The 15,906-nt window shown below is 54.5% G+C and overlaps 7 protein-coding genes across 7 annotated transcripts; 1 reads left to right on the top strand and 6 right to left on the bottom strand.

The window, feature by feature from the left end:
* Positions 1 to 312: 312 nt before the first annotated feature.
* Positions 313 to 1,358, bottom strand: ACRALDRAFT_1047906 (uncharacterized protein). Its single transcript, XM_071015525.1, has 4 exons — positions 1,219 to 1,358; positions 1,104 to 1,161; positions 763 to 1,042; positions 313 to 690 (listed from the first exon to the last, which is right to left on the bottom strand). The coding sequence occupies exons 1-4, from the start codon at positions 1,314 to 1,316 to the stop codon at positions 575 to 577; spliced, it is 552 nt and encodes a 183-aa protein (XP_070877053.1). The 5' UTR covers positions 1,317 to 1,358; the 3' UTR covers positions 313 to 574.
* A 257-nt stretch (positions 1,359 to 1,615) lies between these two features.
* Positions 1,616 to 2,427, top strand: ACRALDRAFT_1068475 (mitochondrial 37S ribosomal protein bS18m; the record flags this gene model as incomplete). Its single annotated transcript, XM_071017574.1, has 3 exons — positions 1,616 to 1,715; positions 1,853 to 2,175; positions 2,248 to 2,427. The coding sequence occupies 3 exons, from the start codon at positions 1,616 to 1,618 to the stop codon at positions 2,425 to 2,427; spliced, it is 603 nt and encodes a 200-aa protein (XP_070877052.1).
* Positions 2,428 to 2,627: 200 nt separating this feature from the next.
* On the bottom strand, positions 2,628 to 5,104 carry ACRALDRAFT_1028946 (uncharacterized protein; the record flags this gene model as incomplete). Its single annotated transcript, XM_071014860.1, has 2 exons — positions 2,628 to 2,796; positions 2,850 to 5,104. The coding sequence occupies 2 exons, from the start codon at positions 5,102 to 5,104 to the stop codon at positions 2,628 to 2,630; spliced, it is 2,424 nt and encodes an 807-aa protein (XP_070877051.1).
* A 727-nt stretch (positions 5,105 to 5,831) lies between these two features.
* ACRALDRAFT_1061285 (uncharacterized protein) lies at positions 5,832 to 8,403 on the bottom strand. The gene is made up of 5 exons (XM_071016396.1): positions 7,719 to 8,403; positions 7,516 to 7,661; positions 6,866 to 7,447; positions 6,232 to 6,801; positions 5,832 to 6,174 (listed from the first exon to the last, which is right to left on the bottom strand). The coding sequence occupies exons 1-5, from the start codon at positions 8,055 to 8,057 to the stop codon at positions 6,099 to 6,101; spliced, it is 1,713 nt and encodes a 570-aa protein (XP_070877050.1). The 5' UTR covers positions 8,058 to 8,403; the 3' UTR covers positions 5,832 to 6,098.
* Positions 8,404 to 8,459: 56 nt separating this feature from the next.
* ACRALDRAFT_2032832 (uncharacterized protein) lies at positions 8,460 to 8,933 on the bottom strand. Its single transcript, XM_071020714.1, has one exon. The coding sequence runs from the start codon at positions 8,851 to 8,853 to the stop codon at positions 8,509 to 8,511; it is 345 nt and encodes a 114-aa protein (XP_070877049.1). The 5' UTR covers positions 8,854 to 8,933; the 3' UTR covers positions 8,460 to 8,508.
* A 1,891-nt stretch (positions 8,934 to 10,824) lies between these two features.
* ACRALDRAFT_1080029 (uncharacterized protein) lies at positions 10,825 to 13,026 on the bottom strand. The gene is made up of 3 exons (XM_071018974.1): positions 12,658 to 13,026; positions 12,455 to 12,533; positions 10,825 to 12,263 (listed from the first exon to the last, which is right to left on the bottom strand). Exons 1-3 carry the CDS (start codon positions 12,841 to 12,843, stop codon positions 11,362 to 11,364), a joined length of 1,167 nt encoding a protein of 388 aa, XP_070877048.1. The 5' UTR covers positions 12,844 to 13,026; the 3' UTR covers positions 10,825 to 11,361.
* Positions 13,027 to 14,259: 1,233 nt separating this feature from the next.
* On the bottom strand, positions 14,260 to 15,343 carry ACRALDRAFT_1061280 (uncharacterized protein). Its single transcript, XM_071016395.1, has one exon. The coding sequence runs from the start codon at positions 15,276 to 15,278 to the stop codon at positions 14,991 to 14,993; it is 288 nt and encodes a 95-aa protein (XP_070877047.1). The 5' UTR covers positions 15,279 to 15,343; the 3' UTR covers positions 14,260 to 14,990.
* Positions 15,344 to 15,906: the final 563 nt, after the last annotated feature.

The following is a 15,906-nucleotide window of genomic DNA, read 5'->3' as shown; positions in this document are numbered from 1 at the left end:
TCACCCAAAAATGTCCGATATCCCCAGCTCGAGAGCATTGAAGAGATTGAGAGAGAGTAGAGTGTTTGGAAAATGTGCTGACCACGATGAGTTGAATATTTACGAAATCAAGGCAGAAAAGTAGCTCATTAGATAATGGGCGCACGGACCTCTACTAGTGACTAGTTACCGTTACGTTACGGCAGATGGCATTCCACTACGTAACGTCTTGGAAGAGTGACGAGGCGGTGGCTGAGTTCTCAGCCACAAGTCACAGTAGTGGTCTGGCATTGAGCGCCACAACAGGGCGTGAGTGGGACTTTGATATGCTCTTCCGCATTCGCTTCTCATGACATTCAATCGTCTACATATTGAGATTCTTGGGAGATCCGTTCGAAAGAGCTTGTATTGATACGCCTGGCGCCATTCAAACGCATTGGTCACACATTTCAAGTGTATCAACTCGAACCTCAGCTATCAGCCTGCGCCAGCAATGTAAATGCCAAAAATCATTCCAAAACTAAACGACGGCGCCTCCAAGACACTGTCGTCCGCAGTCTCTCGACCTTTTCTTCGCCCAATGCACCCAAGTCGCTCACAACAGTTCGAAATCATCCAGCTTGTCGCGGTACTTCATGATGGTCTTCTTAATCTTGCTTCCAGGTGCCCAAGTCACCAGGTCTTCCATATTCCTCGTGACGAAGAAACTCGCTGCATCGCGTACCATGTTAGCCACCTCAGGTCCGACACAGGCGAAAAGACACATCGAATGGGGATGCTCACGATCTGTAATGGTCTCCGTGCCAACCCTGACGTGACCCTGCTCGATCAGCTTGGTCGCCGCCTGTACTGACGGCGCCATGTGTAACCTCGTCATGACAACGGGCAACCTCCTCCTCGCCATGGCAGAAACGGTGACTCCGTGCTCTACAGCGGAAAGCTTGCTTGTAGTAGACAGAATGCCCATGTCGTAGAGCTTGTCGAGGAGAAGCTTCTCATGCTTCTGGCGGACGGCGCTTTCGGGGGGGAGGAGAGACAGTCGGTGGGCTAGTTGGCGAGTGGACTATTTTGTGTCAGCGGATGGACTGACAAGATTCGAATCGCCGAAACGGGGGAAATCGTACACCACATATCCTGTTATATTTGTGGTAGTCCTGGGGTTTCTGGATCATATATCTCCGCCTGATGGATTGTTAGCACTTGGTTTAGCACTGGGAAGAATCGCCTTGGTCCACTTGCCTGACGGCGGCATCGCGATGGTCATTGTCGGATTTGTAGGTGATAAAGTCTGCCTTTTTGAGTAGCTTCGACTCGGACCAGGTGAGCTTCCGGACCATGATGGGCGACTTGTAAGGAGACGTGGGCGTGAAACGGGTGTTCTAGCTTGGGAAGTTGAGGTTGAACCGCGATGGGGAAAAAAGTAACACGGTCTTATCGATAAGAGATAAGATGACAGTACAGGCGATAACAAAACTTTACGCCCCGATATAGAAATGATGCCGCTCAATGGCGGTATCGGTCACGCGCCTCGCTCGCTGATATGAAGTAGGTACCAAAAAATCTCCCAACTCCATCGAATCCACCAAGACATCAACTCCATCGACGACGCGACGGATTGCACACACGGCCCTTCACGATGCCTCCCCGGTTACCCTTGATTCAGAGCGGCTCATCGCCATCGAGTTTCCTCCGCCGCCTCGCCAGACCGCTCTCCACAACACCCGCCCTCCTCTCCCGTACGTTAGTCTGATGAGACCCTGAAGCTATCTTTCCGCCTTGTCCACCGTCTATCCCTTTTACACTCGAACGGAGAAGCAAGGGGGACCAAGAAAAAAGAGGGGAAAAAATGACAACCCAGCTAACGCTTGACCAGAATTCAACCCGGCCTCCAGCATCCTCAGCCTCGATAGACAACCAGCCGCACAGTCCGCCGAGCGCGTGCAGAACCTCGTCCGCGAAAAGGCCCGCGCCCAGTCCGAAGCCCAGCAGGCCAAGCGCCGCGCCGACCTGCAGCTCATCCAGGAGCGCAAGGTCAGCGACGACTACATGCGCCAGATGCCGCGCCGCTGGAACACGGGCGACGTCTACGCCCCGCACGACCTGCACCCGCACCAGCTCGCCAAGTGGAAGCGACGGGGCGGGCCCGACGTCGATGTTGTCGATCTGTTGAACGTGAATCCGTTGGATATGTACCGGGTGAGTCTTGTCCACCGAAGAGAGACACGAAAGCGAGGGGGGAAACATTCGGCTGACTGGACATTACAACAGAACTTTGCCATGGTTTCCGAATTCGTCACCCCGCTAGGTCAGATCAAGCACTCGGAAAAGACAGGCCTGCGGCCGCGGAACCAGAGGAAGATGGCCAAGGCGATCCGGAGGGCGATTGGCATGGGCATTCATCCGAGCGTGCATTTCCACCCCGAGATTCTCAAGAAGCGGATGAGGTAGAAGGCCAACTTTCAGCGAGACGGCAGTATGTAAAGTATGAAGGGCTAGACGTTTGCAGGCGAGGGAGACGGCTCGCTTTTTTTCTTGTACTTGTGACAGTATAGTGTACAACATGTCGGGACCACCGTTTACCAGATCATGTACCATATATACACCCAAATGACCTTCCTTCTACTTTGTCTCATGCTATCCTATACAGGTCATGCCCTTAATGTCCGCTCTAACTTGTACTTGATCAAGCCGTTGACGGTCCGCCGATACCGCTTCCTCTTGACCTCGCCCCAGATTTTCGGGTACGTCTCGGCCGCCCAGTCGGCGAATTTGCGTTGGAAAGCTTGTCCCGGCAGAGCGTTGTGAGCGATGCCCAAGCTGCTTCAGTTAGCAAGTGCTGGAAAAGGAAGGGAAGGGCAAAAGAAACTCACGTCATCATGTCCGGCCCGTAACCAACAGTCTGCTGCATCCCCTGGATCGCCTCCTGTACGACAGCAACGTTGCCATTACCCGCAAGACCGCCGACGTACGACGCAAACACCGAAGGCGGCACATCGACCTCGAGCGTCTCCAGCTTCTTCCAAATCTCCCGCGCCGTCTGGTCGCCGTACGGCAGCTTCTCGCACACGGCAAACACAATCTCGAGGCTACTATACGAAGGCCCCTCGGCCGACCGCACAATGTCGTGCCAAAAGTCCATGGCCCGCGCCGGCCGCCCGCACGCCGCGTACGCCAGCATGAGCGAGTTGTACAGCCGCGTGCTGGGCTGCATGCCCAGGTCCATCTTGAGCATGTTGTGCGCCAGCGCCAGGTGCTCCTCGGCGTCCGGGTCGCCGCACCGGCCCAGGCCCTCGAAGCACGCAATGTACGTGTCCGTCGTCGGGTGGAAGCTCCGGTTGACGTGCTGCCGCATGTGCCCGAACACGTGGATCGCCATGTCGGGCCGCTTCCGCTCGAAAAACTCGCGCATCACCTTGGTGCGCTCCTCCACCCCGGTCTCCAGGAAGAACTGCCGCAGGATCGAGTACGCGTCCCACACCCGCGCCGTGCTGTTCTTGCGGTCCAGGCAGTACGCCACAAAGGCGTCGCGCACCGACTTGCGCTGGTCCGTGCTGTGCTGGAAGATGTTGAGCGACAGCGTGTCGATGATGTCAAACTGCTGGTCGTACTTGAGGTACACCGTGCAGAGGGCGACCACCGTGTCCGGGTCGAGCGTGACGATGCGCTGCTCGAGGACGTCCAGGATCTCGCGGATCGCCTTCAGGTCCGGCTGCGGCATGTCGCACAGGGCTTGGAGGTACCGGTTGGTGACCGGCAGATCCTCCTCGCCCTGGACGCTCGACTGCAGCAGCATCTTGTAGGATTCCCTGGCGGCCGAGAGGTCCTTCGCCCTGATTCTGGAGTCCATCTGAAGAATGAACGTCGCGGCATTGGGCTGGATACCCAGCTCGGCCGCAAACGCCAGTAACCTGTCGGCAAGGTATGGGTCGTTCTTGTTCACCGCCACCTCGATCAGGCCGTTGATCGTCTCGACGTCGGGCTGCACCGACGCATCGTCCGGGTTGTGCTTGGTGACGACTTGGAACATGCCCTTTAGATCATCCAGACCTTTACCCATCGACAGAACCGCCCACTGGTAGACAATGTCCCAGTACGGCTTGCTGGGGTTCGCGTCGACAAGTTGTTGGAAGACCGGGTTGACCCAGTCTCGGTGCTTGCCGCGGGCCGAGAAGAGGAGCAGCTCCTTGTAGGTGTCGAATCGCGGGAGCTTGTTCTCCGCAATAGGTTTGGTGAACCACTTTCTCGTCTCCTTGGAGCGGTCCTGTTTGGCATAGAATGTTGTCATGACGTGGTGGAATCGGGGGGAGTAGTCGATGCCTTCCTTCTCGGCTTCGCTGGCAGTTTCCAGCAACTCCTCTTCCCGGCCCTCACGCGCAAATCCTCGAAGGACGATGAGCCATAGTGTTCTCGAAGGCGGAGGTGGCCCACCCGCAGCCTTCATCCGAGCCCAGTACTCCCGTAGTTCGGTCCGGGCCTCGGTGGAGGCTCCATATTCTGTCAAGGCCCACAGGTAGGCCTTCAAATCGTATGCTGCAGGGTTTTCCTCGTCACCCTGCGTACCGGCGTGGAACGTGGATACCTCGCCGTCTTCGCCCAGCAGCTCCCTCTCCCGTTTGATGGCTTCGTAGAGACCCTTGGAGAACTCCAGGTGCTCGGCGCCGTCCTCCTTTGGCGGCTTCAGAAGAGCGTCACGGGCCGTAGTCAGATCCAAGAGCGTCAGACCCTCGTCCGGCTCGTCGTTCGGGTTCTCCAGCAAGTATTTGAGGAGGTTCCGGCTGTGCCGGGCCTGCGTGCTGTTGACAGCCACGCCGAATCGTAATTTATATGAGAAGAGCTCCCGGAACCCTTCGACGAGATCTTTCCGCGGCGGCGGCCGGAGGTTATCGAGCGTCCGATTCCTCCAGGTCAGAATCACGGTCCATCCCGGTTCGTACTCGGGCTTCTTGATCTGCCTCGGGGCTTTCTGGAAGATGCCGAAAAATGTTCTCCGGCAGGTATATCTCGGAGACGACCGTGCTACCGGTACTCTCTGGCGGGACGGTGACGAGAAGACGGCGCAGGAGGGCATTCGGCCGCTGGAAACGAGGGCGCGCCGGTAGACATGGCGGGCTAGATGCGCCCTCATGATGTGGGTGTACGCTATGACCGGGGCCTCCTGAATAGTCGCAGCCGACAGTCAGTCACTCAATTGACGCGATGCATGCAGAAGCCTTACTCGGGCATGTTTGTAGGGGACGATGGAACGTCTGCGCGTCGGTGAGCTTGGTCGTCAATGGAATGGAACAGTGGAAAATATTCAGGATACGCTGCCAAAGTAGAAACTAGAGCTCGACGGACAGGTACGTACTTCGTATCCGTGCTTCGGTACATCAGTCCCGATGCACAGGCCACACGGATACAGGAATGCCCTGCCCATCACCCCGATTATCGCTAGGTCCGAGGTGCATCCTAGTAAGCGATTTCCTGTACCCCCTCCGATCTTCGACCTCTTTCTCCTTTTCCACCAATTTTCCCCCTTTGACATCTTAGGCCCGCGACAACCACGAGCACCAAAACCCAGCTTCCAGTAACCTGACTCCCAATTCTGTTCAACCCACGCTGACTCGTCATACATGAATACTGCGTCGTATTAGAAAACCGAGGCCCGTGTGTCACTATGTGGCGTCTGTAGGATCATCTCCAACCCGATCAATCTTGCGCGAACTGTCTTGAAAATCCGTGAGCGCCAGGTGTAGGATGCCTGGCAAAGATGCTGTGCTTTGTGCTTGTGCCACACTTCCTGACGGTTCGTGTCTGCAATGCAAATCATTTAACCTCTACGCTGTGGAATGTCATCCAAACGAGTCCCGAGTCCTAACTCCAAGCGTTGCGTTTGCAGGGCCGAGCTGTTCACATCTAGGGAATCATATCATACGTTGAACAACATGGTAAGAGAGGCGAGTAGAGAGACGAGATACAAGAAACCATCGCTATCCTTTCGTGTTCGATATACACACCGTAACCAAGAGAGTAACATGACTAAACCATTCGCGAGCAGTATATAAGTATAAATCATCAACAAAGACAGAATAAATCCACTCAAACACTTTGCTCATCCCATCATAAATCTGTGCGTTTCTCTACATCCCTCGCATTATCCGAGATGGTGGCCGGCATGAGGGTTCATCTTCAAAGCGCGGAGGAGGATACTCGGCGCTATCACCAGGCATAATGTTAGCCACGGCACGACAAGACAGAAAAGTCGACACTCACCCTGCGTGGAATCGCGGCGGCTGGTCGTTCATGTTCGACGTATGCAGCGGGTTGTCAACATTCCCCCCGGCGTTGCCCTCCGTCGCCATGCCAATCTTCCTGCAACTATCGAGGTGGTCCTGTGGAATCTCTAACCCGCGGATCTTCTCCGGCTCCAGGATAAAAGTCGCCGTGAGTCCCATTTCGACATGCCACTCGATGTGACAGTGGAAAAGGTGCACGCCCGGGTTGTCGGCCAGGAAGCGGATCACGACATACGAGTGGGCCATGACATCCACCGTGTCGCGCAGAGGCGGGTACCTGTTGATTGTCGTGGCGTTTCGGCCGGGCCACGTCCCCGCTCTTGCGAAGGGCCGGTCGAGCACCTCGAAGTGGTGGCCGTGGAGGTGGAAGGGGTGGTTGCGTTCGTCGTGATTGTTAACCACAATGTCGACGACGTCTCCCTCGGAGAGGATGAATGGATTCACGGCGCCGTAAACAACGGGATTCGTGTTGAATTCCCCGACGGTGGCTGCCGTGTAAAGCGTCGGTACATTCTGCATCACGTATGGTCTGTTGTTGAAGCATGCCCTGCTGAGAGTGAGCGGGTGTGAAGGAAATAAAAGAGGAAAAGAGATGGGAAGAGGCGACGCACCTAGGAATACCATATTGATCCGGGCAAAACTCAGCATCGAATAGGATGAACCTGTTGGGATTAGACAACGGAGAGTAACCCCAGAACGGCTCCAAGCGGGAATCATCCAGGGGATCCCACTCGACAACATCCTGGTTCCGGCGGAGCGGCAGATACGGATTCGTGATGAAGTGACCAGTGAGGTTGAATAGCCACGTCGGTCCGAGTTCGGGGTTGGTATAGTCGAGGTTGGCATCCATAGCAATGAGGAAAGGTATATTGTCGGAATCGGTGTCCTTGAAGTCAATGAGAATGTCGTAGCGCTGTGCCGGCGCGATTCGTATCGTCGACGCTTTGGCCCTCCGGATATTATACGAATCGATGGCGATGACCTCGGCATTAACCTCTTCAAAGTTGAGCATGAATGAGGCGGCGGCCGAAAAATTGATGAATCGGAACCGGTAGGTCTTGTTCCTATCAATGTTAAAGTGAGGGTCTCGTCGGATATCGTTGACCAGAATCGAGTCCATGGCGGGAGGCTCGGGTGGCGCATTCTCCGGGCTGAGTAGAAACCGCGACAGGTGGATGGTCTCCTCGTGGTGCCTGGAGCGGCGGCATATGAGCAAGAGCAATCAATACAGAGGTGGTGTTCTTAATGAAAGCAAACGCACCAGTCTGATAGAGTCACAACTTCGTCCTCGTCGTAGTCTCCGCCATAGGGGTCGTCGGGGTCATAGACCAGGAGGGCTCCTCGAATACCGTCGACATATTGGCCCATATTATGGGAGTGATACCAGTATGTCCCGGCAACATCGACCTGGGGACACAGCTCCGTGAGCTTACTTTACTCAGTGCCAGCGTTAGTATGACATACCGTGAAATTGTAGGTCATGGTGTCTCCCGGAGCGAGGGGACATTGGGTAACCACACTGGCGCCATCCATGAAATTGGTTTGGATCTGCCTTATGCCATGAAAGTGGAGGCTGGTGGACTGGTTTCCGAGGTTGTTGGTGAGCTTCACGACGACATTGTCGCCAACCGATGCCTCAATTGGCGGACATGGCCATTCCCCGTTGATGCCGATGACTGGCCTAGTGAAGCCATCGGGAGCAGCACTGATCCAGTCCACCTGCCAGTCATAGGTGACCGTCGCGGCGCGAACGACTGCTGCCAGAAGCAAGGACGCCGAACAGGCTAACTGTGGGCGCAACATAGCAAAGGGTATTTGCGATCAAGGGATCTATCAAGCTTCGGTACAAAGGGAAGAATAAACATGAACGGGGAGCTCGGCGACGTCAATGGCAGGCCAGGGGCGGAAGATGAGACGGCGTCGCGAGAAACACGTCCAGAATCGAGCCGAACATGCAGTAAATATACTCGGCTCGACAAGACGATATCGTGGTGAATAGATCAAAGTCTTGCTCAACAAGGATCAGATGACAGAAAAATCTTTAAATAGGAGACGACCGATGAAGCACAATGCCGAGAAGGGCGAAGCTGCTGAAGTTGCCAAATACGTCGACGGCGGTTCGATATGTTGCATCCCTGGGACCAAGGAGGACGTGCAAGGACTTGGCAACGGTCACGGGCGAAACTAGGACAACCTGAGAAAAAAGGCGCTATTGGGAGAGACATAAGGTGTGTCTGAGCGGCCACTGTGGAAATTACATGCCAGTTTGTCGACGACGGAGGCGGCCCGAGATGTACGTGAGAACTAACAGGTGTGGCCCGAGGCGTGAAGCGGGAAAAACAAAGAAAATAAAAGCGACGATTCCTGGTCGGGGCGAATATTCCTGCCGACTACCTACACTCGTATTCGCCTGGGATTCTCGGTAAAGATCAGCCATAGATAGCCCTGATGGTTGTGGTCGGGGGGATTCCGCAGCATATGGATGGGCACATGGCTGGAGGGGGACATTCTGAAGGCGAGTCCATCGGATGAGGGAAGAGGCGCTATCATGTCGTCCAACCACTACAGTCATGGTCATGCGGTAGTGGACGAACAACATGTCGACTGTATGTTGAACACAAGGCACGGTAAAGCTGCAGGGCAGCACGACAACTGGCGGAAACTGTTGGTCAATGCGCGCCCGTCTTAGACAGGGAAATGACGGACGAAAAAGACGAAAGAGGAAAATAAGAGGTGTAAAGAAAAATGGAGAAGAGGTGGAGGGGGGTCCGGAGGTCCTGAACTAGATGGGACCGGCGGTCCAGTGAGAGCGAGAGGATGCGCGAAATCGTCGGTGATGATTATCGTGAGGGAGGTCAGCACTGTGAGACGGTAAAGCTCAACGCCCGATACACAGAGGATCGACCCGGAGATGCTCGAGAACGCGAGAAACATAATTAGAGTAGAGCCAGCTGAGCCGAGACAAGATAACCGCACGAGCCGCACAATGGCCTGACCAACTGTCGATGCGGGTACTATGCCTGGAAGGAGCCTCCTTTTCAACGCATCTAGTTGAATCCGTCATACCAATCCTATTTGCGGCGCTGAGGCGGTAGGAAGTTGAGGTGATCTCGTAACCAGCAGGGTAAACAGGGTTAGATGTTCCTCGCCGACTGAAAAGAGTACGAGATGGAAAGTTACCCGCTGATATTGGAGTTGGGACAGCAACAAAGCAGCATTGCGGTTGTCCCGTAAGGAGACGAGGCATGGCGTCTTGGAGATCCGGATGAAACTCGGCTGGAATGCCACTCCCCTTTCAGTTAGAGTGGTGAAGCGAGGCAGCTGACGAGAATCGTCTGCGGCCGCGAGAAGACCGGCCCACAAGGCAAAGCTTGTGTGTATGTAAGAATAAGTATAATCCTTGTCCCGAGCAGAACTGCCATAGGGCGACTCTGGACTCTGGTGAGACAGCCATGGTGTGGAGGTAACCGGTTCATCGGTTCCCCCGAGATCCTCGCGGGCCTCCCTTGGAAACCCCAAATTCCAAGATGGCGACGAGCCTATCGACGGGCGTTGCAGGCTGTACCGGCCTTGCCAACGGGAGATGAGCCAAGTCCGGATCTATTCTCCGTCCAATGGGTTGTGAGACGACGCCTCCGGTTGTGCGACGTTGTTCGTCTGTTCTGCTCTTCTTTTTGATCTCTCCGAGATTCAGACGCCTCTCGTACCTTGTAAGCCACAGGTCTGTTCGTTGGGGGGTGACACGGATATCCACTTGTCTCTCTTCCGCTCGAACCCCCCTTTCTTTTTCTCCCCTTCTCCTCCGTAACTGGTTGATAACGAAGGAGGCGTTTCAATAGACCCATGTGTTGACACGTCACATAGGGAGCCTCTCACATAGGCCCGGTTCCTCTGCCTACACGCGACAAAATGGTCGCACCGCACCCAAACCAAATGCCCGAGGCGAGATGGCCGCTGTTCGTCGGAGAAGGATCTAACTTGGTTCGGTTCGAAGTAGCGATGGAACCTGAATGTCTGGTCTGCGTGTTACAATCGGAAGGATCCCCACGACCGGTTCCACGGGCCCGGGTCACATCTGTGTGTGGTAGTAGTGTAGAGAAGGTCGATGATCGGTTTCTATATCAGTCTAGATGCGATACTGCATAGCCTTCGCTGTCGCGACTCCATTCCTTGTAGTACAGAGAGGAATATGGGCCATTGTCAGCCAGAACTCATAGATTCTCGGCAGAATAGTCCTTGTCGGTAGGGTTGAGTCACTCTTCGGAGGAGGGCATCCATCACTACAACGTACGGCGTACTGCTGCTTTGGAGTCTGGATACCTTTCGAAGAAGCAATTCACAAACGTTCGACACGAGGCTCGGAGCGGGGCATTGTCTTATTGCGTCGCACGTGAATGAATAATGATTGGTCAATTTAATTTATATCTCCACATAATAGATTGTGATTGTCCTAGGATACCTCGGTACCTATAAAGGGGTGCTCCGTGCGGATACGCGTTACTTGTACGGTCTCTTCTATCATCTTTTTATTATTCGTATATTTCAGTCGAGGCCATTACCTCGTGGCATTGTGGCATCAAAGACATGGGACCCGTCCGACTTCTTTTCAAGGGCACTTCCTGTAAGATAGCGAATCACGTTCATGATCAATGAAACTAGTAGCAGCCTTGACAGTGGGAGCTTTACAAATAAGGGGTAAGAAAAGGGGCGTCCAACGGTGCGAGGGCAGTTCGTAGCTTTCAGGGACGCCAACTTGGACCTACAGCGTGGAACAAGCTCGTCTCCATCCTTTCCGAATGCTAACATGTCCCGGTATGCATTTGGGATGGGTATTTTCATGTCTCCGTATCTGTCGGTGAATATGGGACTGACATCGCGACCACTCAAATCCCAATCCGCACCATAGTCCGTCCCAACAGAGCCAAGATGCATTGCTGACCTGTGTCACTGCTAAAGACACCGGCATCTATAGCATTGTCCATGTCGAGCAATGAATTCCATTCGCAAAAGTAAACCTACCAATTCTACCAAATCAAACATGCGTATCTAGGCTTGCTTCAACCGGAGACCATATTAGCGATTAGTATACCCTACAAATACCCCATCTTCAAACTTTGATGCTGTCAAACGGCACCCCCAAGACCCGGCTGGCGAGAGCCATGCCGCTGACGCTCACGAACAAGATGGTGAGAAAGTTGACGTCGTTGTTATCCAGCAAGTCGACACCGGTCTCGATAACGCGAGTGGGCCGCTCATCGCCAAAGCTAGACCTGCGCGCCTTGTCCCTGGAGCCGTCGTACTTTCCACCACGCGCCGCCGCGCCAGCCGTCTCCGTCCCCTCGTCGACGGCGCTGCTTACGGCGTCGGTCTTCTCCGTGGCGCCCTCGCCTTCCCCATCGAAAAGGGCCTTCTCGACCTCGGCGCGCATCAGGTGCTTGCTCTCAGCCGCAGAGACGAGCGCCCTGGAGCCGCCCTCGCCCTCGACGACCTTGCCGGTCCGGACATCCTTGACGGTCGCCTGGCAGGTGGCGCCGAGCCAGCTGTCGAAGATGCTCCCCACCAGCCCCCAGAGGGCGATGGCGACGGCGTAGGCGATGCGCTGCTGCGTCGTCCAGGGCACGCCACCTCCGGGGGTGCCGGCCGTGGACTCGTCACACGTGGGGAGGAGGTACATGGACACGGCGGCGATGATGGACGACCCCAGGAGTCCCGCGGCAAGGCCCTCGATGGTGACACCGCCGTTGGTGCCTGGCGGGACCTTACGGACAGGGTTGGTGATGAGGCGTGGCTGGGTGCGAGCGAGGATGCCCAGCTCGGAGCTGAAGGTGTCGGCCGTGGCGGCAGCATAACAGGCTATAATGCCGATGACCAGGAGGTCCCCGTGGAACGAATAGCAGAGACTGCCATTGGTTTCGGCGGCGTCGGGGTTGGCAAGGCTAGCTTGGCGCTTCCCCAGCTGGACGGCGTGAGTCCAGGTCAGAGCGGTGGCCACCGCCGAGTTGGCAAAGACTATAAAAAGAGTCAGCGGCGTGGCTCGGGTGTACTACTCCTTCCGAAGCAACTCGATTTTAGACTCGTAACACCGGTGTGGAACATTACGAGACGAGACGACGTAACCCGCATGATCGTCGGATGACGACCTAGAAAGACGGGAAACAGGGATCGGGAGTGGCCTCGGTGCAGTGCGGGGGTGGCCTCACCTTGGGTATGAGTGCGAGGACCCTCACCGACAGAGCCCTTGGACTGCATTGTGAGAGTCGCCTTGTAGCCATGTTTGACCTACCCAATCGCATGTCAGGCATAAATTCCCCCGGGGAAACGATAAGACGGTGCAACCGAGAAATGACAAGACGAAGAAAGGACAGCAAAGCAGGACAGGACAGGGGCCGGGTATCACTCTCACCTTGGTGGCCAGGGTTCCGGCGAGGAAGAAGACGCAGAGGAGGGTGAAGGGCAGACTCCAGGGATGGTATGCATGGACAGCAGCCGTGAATACCGCCGCAGCAATGCCCGATGGGGTAAGAGACTTCCTCCGCTGGGCGTAGACGACGAGCGCCAGGGTTGCTGGCGCCGCGATTTGCCACTGCATCGCCGCGACGGGGACGAGGTGATGATCGTGGGACCGAGAGTTTGTGCCCAACTCAATTGATGTTGCGCCGGCAGCGATGAAGCTGTGTTATCGACCTTTCGTACAGCGAATCCGAACAAGAACTGGATTGGCCAACAAGAAGATGTGACCGAGTGAAGGTTGAAGAGGCGGTGGACGGACGAGACGCTGGATGAAAGATGGACAATGAGACAATGAGACAATGACCCAGAGCTCATCCCTTGGAAAGCCACCAAGGTCATTACCCAATTAGGAAGGTGGACAAGCATCATCATGATCACGTGCTTCCGCCACTACGTTGTACACGTGTACTTCGTAGGTGTCGTAGGTACCTTTATCTGTACCTCACCCCCTGATGAACGTTGACGAAGAGCTTCGATGGTAATGAGGGTCTGCTGTCTATTTTCTTACAATTACCTCTGCTGTCTTTACTATCACGCTCTTCAGAAGCAGCATCCAGACCTCTTCAACAGCTGCATAATCCTCTCCATACAAGTAACCAACGCCTGCGCATACCTTCAATTCCCATGAGCCACTGCAGTCTACCGCCTCCCTCCAAGTATAGTGTCGTTTCGAGCGTTCAACGGCCCATCCTATCGTTTCCTTTTCTTATCCTTTAAGTGATCACAATGCGTCGACGTAGAAGAATACCATCCGCCCGCGCTTCAGTCAGAAAACAACACCGGTCCTGCGGCACCATGATGAACCCATTGGCAGAAGCACACCATAAATGTGCTGCTGGACAATGGTCTCACAATGGTGCCGCAGGAACCGTTTTGTTTTCTGATGTGCGGGCTGATCCTATTCTTCTACGTGGACGACATCGTGATCACTTACAATGATAAGAACAAGGAAAAGATGGAACGAACCGTTGCGATTCTTGACGGCACTATACCTTACAGGGAGGTGATCCACTGCAGGGTTCCTGGGAATTGAGGTCGTCCCAGAGTTCAGCTCCCTGACGCTCAATGCCATGACAAACGCCGCTCTTTCTCAAGTTCCGCTGAGTCTCCGGCTCGCGCTCAACGGCAGCCAGGGGCTTGCCAGCACCGACAGACAGGTTGACGGGTAGTGAAGAGTCGCCCCGACAAGAAGAGCGGCGTTGCGGTCCGGCAAATGGACCTGAACGTTCTGGTTCAGAGATCAAGACTAACGAGTTGGCGGCCTGTACCATAGGGTGGGCGGATCCGGTGGCAAACCCGTAGTAGCGTGGGGAGAGGGACTGGGCCGAGAAGACTGGTAGGGTATCGCGGGGGTGGGTGACGGTGCGACCACATCGAAGGCGAAAGACTCCCCTGTGTCAGGGGAAGGGGCGCTGTCCACCGGACTCTTTACCCAAGCTTGTAGACCGAAGTAACCATGCGTTTTCTTTTCCTTTTCTTTTTTTTTTCTTTTTTTGCCTTTACTTCTCAGCACAAACTGGGCACTATGTCCAGTACTTAGCACCCCACACAAACATACAGACAATCCCCCCGAGACTATTTTCCCGTAGAAAATCGTCTAAATCATTTTGTATTGATGTCGCTCGCTTCGTACTTGTGCAAGACGGCATTCGACAAGAGCAGCATGACGGCGTCATGGAACATTGAGAGTCTTAGCCGAGGGCAGTGTCTCTAGCCGCGTCTTTGTCTTGGGAGAGGATCAGGAGAAGTCTTGGCTGTCCTTCCAAGTATCCATCGACCGGTCAGTGTTTTGTCGGCAGACGCCCTGGCCCAAGAAGAAAACGTGATAGGAATCGCAGGGGTCGGCTCGCGTTCTGTCTCGCTGTGTACCCCTCTGAGTCGTTGGAAGCTTTTCAAAAGGGAAACTGTTGTCGTGGAATGATTGCAGTCCTGTCTTCACACCCATGGGCATCTCGTAAAGACAATTTGATGTCGTAGCGTTGGGAACCAGTGTGGTGTGCTAGGTTGTCGATTGTTCATCTGTCGCAACTCCCGTCATTGCGTTATTTGTGATCCGAAGCAGCCTCTTCGATAAACTGCGTCTTCGTCTTGTGTAGAGTCCAGACGACAAGACCGCCCCAGTCTCAAACATGGTCTTTTCCGGTCTTTTCCCCGACAACTGACAAAAGGCCACCGAGCGAGCGCCCCGATCACCCCCCGGCAATTGAATGCGCGAGTTTGCACAACTCAGCCAAACTTCCGGCTGCCTCCCTTCTCCGACAGACCCTTCTTGTCCTTCCCCTTCCTCCCCTTCCCAATGAGCTCCAGGTGGCCTACCCGCTCTCCCAGCATCTTCTCCGTCTTGGTGATCAACCCGGACGCAAACTTCTTCTGCATCTTATCCGCCGTCGTCCGCACCTTGGGCTTCTGCGGCTTCTTGCCCACCTTGTTCGCCTGCCTGCGCGTGCTTGTCGCCTTGGGCTTGCCTGTCGCTGCGAGGTGGCCGGACTTCTTGATGGCGGAACCTTGGGCCATGACTGCGGAGATTATTTACCAGAGGTACTGGTTATTGATTTTGGATGGATGAAGAAAGAGAAAATGAAAAACGGAGCGGTGGAATGGGAAGGTTTGAAGATCACTAGAGATTTTACCAGTGGACAAAAAATAGATGCAAGAAACGATACCGATTTGATGTGGGGTGACAATTACATAATCTTTCCAGTCACCCGCCTCTATCAAACAGGTACGTACCGTGTATTTTAGTATGGAGGTCATTACATAATCTTTTCCATAGGTACGTACTCCCAGACTCGGTCTTGTCAGAACTTGTGAATAGCTTCAAACTCAACCACTTCAATCCCAAGGGAAAACTCAAGGAGGATCAGCAAATACAGTAAACCCTTCGACCTTGGACGTTAATTACAATGAGATTCTATCAGGAACATCACTTTCTCCCAACTCTCCCAACTGCATTCATCAAGTCTCAATCACAAGTCACTTGGTCGAGTGCATATGGAACACGGAGTCCAGCTCAATCTATGTATTGCCAGCCCATAGATAGTCTGTATGTAGGTATCATGAATCGTAGTACAGAAAAATCAAGAAATCCAAATCCAAATCCAAATCTAAAATCTAAAACTCGCTTCGCATAACAAAGGAAAAA

This window comes from Sodiomyces alcalophilus (genome assembly GCF_042370955.1).
Source record: "Sodiomyces alcalophilus JCM 7366 unplaced genomic scaffold ACRALscaffold_2, whole genome shotgun sequence".
Classification (NCBI taxonomy): Eukaryota; Fungi; Ascomycota; class Sordariomycetes; order Glomerellales; family Plectosphaerellaceae; genus Sodiomyces; species Sodiomyces alcalophilus.
This window is presented reverse-complemented; position numbering and strand designations above follow the sequence as displayed.